The sequence below is a fragment of the Gracilinanus agilis genome, chromosome 2, assembly GCF_016433145.1.
Source record: "Gracilinanus agilis isolate LMUSP501 chromosome 2, AgileGrace, whole genome shotgun sequence".
NCBI lineage: Eukaryota > Metazoa > Chordata > Mammalia > Didelphimorphia > Didelphidae > Gracilinanus > Gracilinanus agilis.
The window spans coordinates 272,603,074-272,612,689 of NC_058131.1; the positions used below are offsets into that span (position 1 = coordinate 272,603,074).

Sequence of the window (9,616 nt, forward strand, 5' to 3'; positions counted from 1 at the left end):
CATAACAAGCAAATAAATCAACTTTAAATAAGCCATTTCAAAGGAAAACCTTTTCCCCAGGAAACTGGCCTCTCTTGGCATTCTTCTGTTTTAAGAGTCTTGTTCACCTGGTAAGGACTTTTATTTCCTTGCTAATTGTTCTGGATTTCATTCTGCTCTGCTTCATGGTAGAGAATAGACAAACAGCCCCTTAAGTGTAGCATCAACTATCTTGCTGAGCCATCAGATGAACCCCAGAAGATCTTCCTATGACGGTGCCTTAATCAGTCAACAAATGTTTCCTCTGAAACAGTCTTCTGTTTATTTGTCACAGTGGATGCTCTAGTAAACAGTAAATAGCACATTTGTTGGCAAAGCAGCACAATCAGTCCAGCTCATTAAAGATATGTGTAGGACAGAGGCAAAGGAAGATGCATAACTCTGCCCTTTTAGCAAACATCCAACCTCTAACTTGTAAAAGCTCAGCATGTCTTTGGAATACTCAAGAAATGTAAATCTTTGTAAAACTGGGAACCTGTCAAAAGGAAGGTAGACCATAAAACCATAGCTAGCATGACAATGTGTCTGGCTGGCAAAAAATAACTAAAATAAATATTATCATCAAAATAACATGCTGTATGTACGGATGGGGTCTAAATCTACTCTGAAGTCATGAAAGGTCTAGGCTGCTCTCATTATGCCAACTTGCCCAGTTAAGCCTTTCCTGGAAGGCCCTAAGCTTTGTTTATGAACTATTCTCATTCCCTATCTCACTTGCCTTTAGATAAAGGACTGGTTTTTCCTCCTGACTATACTCAAATGTCATCTTCCAAAAAACAGGAGAGAGGCATTCTGAAGCTTTCAGATTTCAGTGGTAAAGCTGAGGGTATGTTAAACCTTTATTCTATGTTTTCAATCTATGTATCTTTTAAAAACCCACCTAAAAGAGAACAAGCATATTTCATAAGATGAAAACTGTTAATAAGAATTGTCAATGTTGTTTTAAAGTGCAACCTCCAGTTTGTACTAGCCTGGCTTCCTAAATATTTACAAATAAGAATCATTGATTTTCTAACAAAAGTAGTAAGATTAACTAGGTAAGATACATGGCATATTTATAGCAATTTTAATCTAAGGATAGACAGAGGAAAGCATCACACCAGAGAATCAAGTCTATTGGATTAGAGCAGACTGAAAGACCTATCACTAACATTAAAAAGTGGCCATTTAAAAATAATCTATTTTGTCTCCACTTAATTAGACAGCTGGCATAACCACTTGTGACCATCCTGCTTAGTTTTAGCAAAACCATTTTGGTACTCCTCTTTGAAGCTTGTTACAATACTAAGATAAATTCAACAACAAAAATTCTCAGAGATCAAAAGCTGGACACTAAAACAGCACTTATTTTCTTCTGAAGACAAAAGTTCTTTCAAATAACTTAAATATATTTATGTCTGTATGCTGAGATTTATTGCACTTAACAATTTTTAGTGATTTAATACTAAACCAACTTTTCTTTTAAATGACATTTCTGGGTATTATGGCTGCTTCAAAATGAGAAAAGAACCTGAGTGTTGGCAGGTGAAAAAATGAGATGCAAGAATTATTCTCATGTAATAAAGCTGTCCAAAAGCCTAGAAAGATCTTTAAGTAACAACCTGACAACTCTTTAAAACAACAAAAACTGCCATTTTGAGTGTTAGTTCCCTATAAACAGTATAACAAAAATATATTTGAATATAAGCAATCACTCCATCAACACATTAAAAAAATAAGTTTAATGCAGGTGGTACGATTCATAAAGAATTTAACAGGCACTCAAGACATTGAGCTGTTTTTGTTTTTGTGTGTTCCAAAGTCAATTCAAGGTACAATTCAAACACTTGCATTGCTGTTTATACATTCATAGGCTAAATAGCAAGATTCCTCTTGCTATCAGTACTTTGTTAAAACGCACACTCGTACTAGACCCCTCAATCAGTGCATCCAATAGGGAGCTCCACTTCAAAGACATAAATGTTTTAGTGGATTTAGGCTTAATGAATTAAAAAAAGAAAAAAATTTGAAAAAATAATCTGCATAACTAGTGCAATAGGATTAGCAGGCAGTAAAAATGAAGTCAATGCAATTAAAGCTATCATTTCTGCCTATCACATAATCAATTTCTAAAACTAGCTTTGCTTAACTAGTTTATTTAACCACCTTAAAATTTTTTTTTTTGCAGAGAAGCAAACAAAAAAAATTCAAAGAGCAAATTTTTCTACAACCGTAATTTTCCCTGATTTAAACTTTCTTAAGTTTGTCAAATGACATGCATTTTTTCTTACAATCTGTCCTAACTAGGTTTAGAAAGGGGTTTCTTTGCTCCCCTCAATTTTTTCTTGCCCTTGTCCTGGAGAAGGTTATATGTGCTGATGCTTGTGTCAAATGAGAATGCAATTGTTCACTTCGACCATCACACATAAGATTCAGAGAGAATGATTTTTTTGGGCACAGGGAATGGGTGACCAACATTAGTTTATCAGTTATCTTCTCAATAGCCAGTAATTGCTTCCCTCAAATAGTAATCTCAGCCACTGTATAAAAATATCTATTAAAGAATGATGACAGAAAATGCCCAGGAAAAGATTCTCTTGTATATTTTACTTTCCTTCCTTATCATTTAAGGATATTCCAATGAAAATAGGATCTTTGTTCCTTTGTAGTCCATCTGTTCCTGCATCTCTTTATGTACCTGAATTCATCTTATGTCTTAAATGTTTTCATAGCAACCAAGGCAGGAAATACAGAGCAGACAAGCCCTTAATAAACAAAGATTCAATGTTCATTCAAATGCCTTAAAAGTCAGAGGAAATGCTTTTAAAAATAAACCATTTTAAAATATTTTCCATGCTAAATAATTAACTTTAGTGTTGTTTGTCCAAAGATTTCATATAACTTTGGTGTTTCAGAAAGAAGTCAAATTCTGGGAGATTTCTGGGAAAAAAAAAATAATGAAGAATTCAAATGCCTTCCAAAGCAAGTACCACATTTATCAGCCTTCCCAGAGAAGTAAATTTAGATAGATTAAAGTATTTTATAATGTAATATTGCCTTCTCTACAGACCCGGCCACTGATGCACAAAGGGCTCTATATTTGCTTTGCTTCTGAATTTGGCACCACTGAAACTTACAGTGCTCCAGAGAACACAGCTCTCTTATGAGCTATGGCATTAGAACCAGATTCCCTGAATGAAGATCTTGGCACTGTTTGCTTCAGTTTGCTTTCAGATTGGGCTTAGGTCTGTGAAATACCAAATCTGGTTGTAACCAAACAAAATTAATCACTTCCCTCCAGGTTTTAAGACTAGCATTTAACCTCATCATTTCATTTCTCACTTGTAGCTAGCTCTTTGTTTAATATAAGATGAACTTGCATTAGACCTGTGCAATCGTTCTAGAAGCCCAGGGTCAATCAAGTGGCTTAATGGCAGTGCATTGCATTACTATAGTGGAGTCCAACTTTTTCCTAAGGGCAGGGTAGGAGTTAGGAACACTAAGGGAGAATGGGCATTTGGCCCATAGGGAAGGGAACTGCTTCCAGGCTTGCTCCTTGGCCAGCACACAGAGCAAAACTGTGAGGCATGTCCCATTCCTTCAGTAGGTGAGACAAATACCCCAAAACATGTAACTGGTGAGGAGAAGAGGAAGCCACAACAAGGTCCTGAAAGTGCAGTCTTGATAAAGAGGACCCTACGGTACTACATTTATTAAATGTGAACATAAACTACATTAAAATAGAGGAAAGGGGAAGAATACAATGTAGCAGCAAGGGGAGGGGAAGCTGAAAGCCAAAAAGCAAATCGAAGGAGGGAAGAGCTTCAATTTCTCCTTTACAAATGTCACAGCCCTTTTCTTTCCCATGCCATAACATAGTAAGATGGTCAGAGAGCAAATAAAAATACTGCCTCTGAACAGGGCACTACTTGCTTTGTTTGGTATGGTAAAAACCCCGTCTTTGGGATGGGAAACAAACAGAAGGAAAAAACGATCCAACATTCTTCCTGTGTCATGTCATTTCAGACAGGTGCATTGCCTTTACCAAAGAAAATATCTATATACTGCATATACATATATTAGTCATAAATAAATAAATTAAACCAAAGGAGAAAGTGGATACATTAGATGTAGTCATAGCTGCCCAAGCCTGCATGCACACCTCCTATTTACATGTCCACAAAGACCATGAAACACCAGCCTAGACCTCCCACCAGCAGCATAGTCACATGAATCCCATAAATGAGCAGCTCATTCATCAAGCTGAAATCAACCCGCCTTCGTCCCAGCAGTAGGAGAATGATGGACAGCTTGTACTGGAAACGCAGAAAGATGCGGATGCCAAGGTATTGAAGGCAAAACAGGATGGAGAGCGCCACCCAGAGGATGGAGGTAAACAGGCTGCAGCTGAAGTACAGCAGGAAGCGGATAAATCCATACATCCATCGGGACTTCAAATAGATGTCGAAGTTGTTGTACTTGGTACGCACTAAGTGAGTGGTTCTTATAGGCCCACAGGCGGAATGCAGGCATGTGGTATGGGGGCCGTGGAAAGACCGCACACGCCGGGGTATGGGAATTACAGGCATTGGGTACCCCACGGCTCACTGAGTTCTAGAGGAGGACAGACTGTGTGCATAATAAGCATCATCCATGGGCAAGGAACAGAAGTGAAGAGCCTAGGCCTGTGAACTCTCTGTTGAACTTCCAGGGAGGCACATGCCTAGAGGAAGAAAAAAAGCATCAAAAAGGTAAAGTAATTCAGCTGTAAGGGTAAGGAATCAAAATTAGATGCATCTTTAGCATCAGGTCTTTGACCCATGGAATTTTAAAACCTAGTAGAAGAAAAGGCACACATAAAAGCCTAAAGTTATTCGTACACACTTATGACAAAACACATAAACAAGTGACTGAAGGTAGAAAAAACAGTGGCCTGAGAGTCAAAAAACCCAAGTTCTAGTACTAAGGTCATAGAATTCACAAATTCACTCTTTTCTGGATCTGTCACTCACTAGGCTATTTAACTATGAACAAGTAAGTCCCTTCATGTTTTTGGGCCTCAGTTTAACTACCTGAAAAAAAAAAAGGCTTGGATATGATTATATCTAAAGAATTTTCTAATTCAGTTGATAACATTTATTAGGCACTTACCATGGACAAAGTATTATCCTAAGCATTAGGAGACACTAAAATTTGACTCAGGACCTATTGAAATTTAAGAATCTAATGGGAAGGTAGAGTAAGAGTAGAGGAGGGTAGGAATTGGGATCTTCAAATGGAGAAGTGTTTGGATTCCTGGAGAAACCTGAAGAGATCAGGACTCTGTTAGAAGTGCTGTCCTGAGTAAGGAGCTCCTAAGGACTGTACTTAAAGGCCAGGGACTACATAAAACATTGCTCTAATCTAAAGTATAAACTAATGGAAAACAAATACGAAGAGGCAGTCATGGCTTAATGAATTGAGGGCAGACCTCAAAGTCAAGAAAACCTGGATCTAAAGTCAGACACACGATAGCTATATGTTCAAGGGCAAAACACTTAGCTTCTCAGTGCCTTAGGCAACTCATTGAGACTGGAAGTTGCAGAACTATTGCTAAACTGCAATGCTGGAAAATAAAGTCACTGATCTGGGCCAAAAAAGAAAAAAAGGTAACACCTCCTCAACAAAAGTTAGCATTTATATAGAGCTTTGAAAAATACTTTTTAAATATTATCACATATTATCCTCACAATAACTCTGGAAAGGTATGTCATTTTTTAAAATCCCCATCTTACAGATTAGGAAACTGAGGCTGTGAGAGGTTAAATGACTTGCTGAGGGTCACACAGCTAATTAAGTGCTTGATATGCACCCAGACACCTAGATGCACAGGTTAAAAGTTTTAGGCAAAAAGAGTATCTCACAGAGGATCCCAAAATGATCACTGACCTATTACCCTCAGTTCCTATAAAAGAGAGTAGGAATAGGAGAGAAAAAAAAAAAAACAAATCTCTCCTATGATCTTTAATATCTCCCTTTTGTTTATCACAGTACCATGCTATGCATTCAATGAGAAACAATGAAAGAAATAGAAAATAGAAACTCTGGTTCCTTTAAGTTCTTTGCAAGTTTTTCACTCTACACAATAATAACCTGCCTTTTAGTCCCTAGCCCAAATATGTCCTCAAAGCACTTAAAAGATGCTCAGCAAGTACAGGCTATCATCTATAACTGATATTTAGGATCTCGCATAGATTATGGATTTATGAAAATCAATTAATGTTATATTTTGCCAATTAAGATACCAAAATACAGGTTTAATTATTTGACCAAGTTCATAAATCAGCCATAATTATAGCTTCACTTAAGTCTAAAGCTATTTACTTAGTAGATCTGCAAGTTTTGAATACAGTTCGTTATTTTTAAAGCAAGGGCAGACATAGAAGTTGCTCCTTTAATAAATATTGTAGCTTGCTCCTTTTAATTTTTTATGAAAAAGCTGAAAGTACATTTTTTAAAAATCCCAGGAAGGGGAAAAGGATGAGGTTGTTACAAATGAAATTTAGTCTACCAAGTGGAAAGATGATGCTCAACTCTCGCTAGTTTTAAGCCTACTGTTATAACAGAACTGAATAATAACCTCCCACCCATTTCCAAGATCCAGATGGTAATAGCTGAAGATTTCTATGCAGTTCCTACCCAACCACTCTTTTCAGTAGGGATCTTGTTGGTTTCCTTCAAAATATTATTATTTGCTTTCCCTTTACTTCAGAACTCCTCGGGAGCAAACAGTGCTACTACGATACTACTGAATTTAAGTTCACTTAAGACTACTGGTTATTCTGTTATCTCATATTTTGGACATGCCAATTTCCAAGAATTATGAGTTGACAATGCCCTTGTTTGACACGAAAAATTTAGTGTCTTCTGCGGGTGCCTTATTCTTACTATAAACTTGTGTATTACAATATATTTCAATCAACAAAAACAAATCCACAAAGTGGACTACTTTTTCCATTATTAAAGTGGGAGATTTTATTACTTAATTTGCTAAGACAGTTCTATTCTTTTTTTCTATCATCAATTTGTGAGGCATCATGAGATATGTGGTGATGACTCTCCATTTTTAAAAAAATCAAACTTTTGACACTAAAAATAATTATTTTACTAAACTTCTTCAGAACATAGAGGTAGCTGACTTTGGTCCATATATTCCATATATCTGGCCTCAAATGAGAAATACATGGGCTGTTCTTCATTTGTTCCTTTCCATGGCTAAGTCTAGAAAATCATTCTCCGGGTCTATTCTACAAAAGGAATAATATCTTTGGGAAACACTAAGATATTAGAAGACTTTAAACTGTCAATATTTTTGAAGCACTTGAGTCCCCTTGATGAACACATTTTAATCATTTTATGGCGTTTAACACAGTGCCTAGTACAGGATAGGAACTTACTGTTCATTGATTGACTATAAGTCTTAAAACTTTTGATTATGAATCATTTTTAAAAAGTGCTGCTACTCTTTAGCTGTACTATGATGGGAGTTTGTTTTTGTTATATTTACTCATAAAAATGTGGTGCCTTTAAAAGAACCCCTCTACACCTTTACATATTATTATTGACTAATTTACTTTGTACATATGATGTACATATGATATATTCTACCTCAATCCCTGGGCTCCATGAGGGCCTGTGAAGTTGAAATACCCAGATGTAAATTGACATACAGAATAATTCAGTCTGCTATGAAATTCTCTGCTTCTTCATGGCATTATATTTGGGATGTATTGACCTTAAAAGGAAAAATGTTGGAATGTGTTCCCATCAAGAGGCTGGGGGTTATAAAGCATAAACAAGAAAGAGTCCTATGACCAGGCCTTTCATATGGAACAGACTGTTCCCCAGCAGTCTCAATGCTCCCTATTTAAATGAAGAGTTGTCTGCACTTCAGTTACATTTTACTTGGACCCCTCAAACGACCGAAGAGGCTAAGAGAAACACAAACAGAAACCAAAGGTCGGGGTTCAGGCGTATGACCACCTACCTTTTCTTATCAAGAAAAATATCCACCCTGATAAAACTTTTGCATCCCACTCTGGATGGGTCTCTGTACCCAAAGAGAAATTCATAAAGAAATTTTTAAAAAATTCCCCCCCCAAATGACTATCCATGTGACCAATCAATACACTACTTCCCTTTCACTTCACTTGAGTCCCTAGCTGCAAAGTGGCTTCCCCTGGGCCCAGCAGTTACCCTGCAAAACAGGCAAGGGAGGAGCTGGGGGAGTAGCGGGGAAGCCAAGTTCAAATCCTGCGTCCCCAGACAAGAGACCTTCACTGCCCCGCCCCCCCTCCCTCCAGGGGGACGCAGAGAAGGCCTCAATGGGGGAGGGGGAGAGGGGGACCGCTTCCCCTTTCTTCGTCGATGTCAGGCAATTAAATTCCTGGCCCTTTCCCCAAATGCTCGCTCCTAGATCATCTTCTGCTTCTCCTCCTCCGACCTCTGACTCCAGATACGCCCCCTCTTCCCTAGCCTGCAGTCTCCTGGTTAGCTTCCACCCCCTTCCCTATCAGGCCCGGGCCGATCTGCTCACCGTGCGCGGCCTCCTCCGCGGTGGGGTGGCAGTCCCAAGGCCTGTGGCCGAGGGCCGGCGGGGTGGAGGCCAGGGTCGGGGGCCGGCGAAGCTGGGACCCCTGCTGTCCCTCGAGGCCTGAGCGGCAGAACGAGGGGGGAGGAGGCCGCATGGTGCCGAGCCCTCGGAGGAAGGGAGGAAGGTCACCGACAGGGTCAGCCCTAGGGCCGGGGGGAGGCCGTCAGGGGCCCCCGCCCGTGCATGGCCAACATGGGCCCCAACCAGGGTCGGCCCAGCTGGGGAAGGGGAGCCTTAGGCCGTCCGTGGGAAGCGTTTGTCCCAGTGCGGGAACCGTAGTAGTCGTCCCTCCGCGGCCACCGTAGGACATTCCTTTTCGCCCCGCTTTTCTTCCTTTTCCCCCTACACGTCCCACACTTAAAAAAACAAAACTCGTCTCCCCCAACCTCCCCGCCCCCGTTCCCAACCTACTCCAAAAGCGAGAACTTAACACTTCTCATGCGTAAGAGTGCGCACAACAGCTGCACGTCATGCGTCACGCGCCGCGTCCCACCGCAGGGGGAGGCAGAACCGGTCTGCGCAGGCGTGCGCAAGACTTGGCTTGTTTCTCTTTTATCTTCCACTCCACCCCCTACCCCTCTTTGAGATCTCAGTCGCACCTGCGTCCATTTGGTCTGCAACAGGCATGCGCGGAGTGTCAGGCTTCGCGCCTCCTTATTAAGAGACTACCACGTTGGACTAGCTTAGCTCTTCTAGAAGTCTGGATGGGTTCATTTGCTCTACACCAGGACTCTCTACTTTAGAGGACTGCACAGCTGAGGAAGGGCCAGGGCCTTGCCGACCAGGGGTTCTTAACTTGTTTTCCTTGAACTTGTTTAAAAACAAAAAACAAAAAATCTTAGATAACTATCAGTAGAATTGGTAGCTTTCCTAATAACATATTTTATGCATCTAAAAACATTATTCAAAGAAGGGATCCATAGGTTCATGACACAAAATAATTAAGTATTCCTTCAAGAACAGATA

The 9,616-nt window shown here is 39.8% G+C and overlaps 1 protein-coding gene across 2 annotated transcripts; it reads right to left on the reverse strand.

Annotated features, from left to right (window-relative positions):
• Positions 1 to 1,741: 1,741 nt before the first annotated feature.
• On the reverse strand, positions 1,742 to 9,040 carry TMEM250 (transmembrane protein 250). 2 transcript variants are annotated; one of them, XM_044661262.1, is made up of 2 exons: positions 8,594 to 9,040; positions 1,742 to 4,741 (listed from the first exon to the last, which is right to left on the reverse strand). In XM_044661262.1, the coding sequence occupies exon 2, from the start codon at positions 4,605 to 4,607 to the stop codon at positions 4,188 to 4,190; it is 420 nt and encodes a 139-aa protein (XP_044517197.1). In that variant the 5' UTR covers positions 4,608 to 4,741; positions 8,594 to 9,040; the 3' UTR covers positions 1,742 to 4,187. The 2 variants fall into 2 exon arrangements, with proteins under 2 accessions (XP_044517197.1, XP_044517198.1); XM_044661263.1 differs by lacking the exon at positions 8,594 to 9,040 and adding an exon at positions 8,045 to 8,081.
• Positions 9,041 to 9,616: the final 576 nt, after the last annotated feature.

Bases quoted from the DNA above. Each gene is read 5' to 3' on its own strand.
- TMEM250 (XM_044661262.1), bottom strand. From the start codon at position 4,607: ATGCCTGTAATTCCCATACCCCGGCGTGTGCGGTCTTTCCACGGCCCC.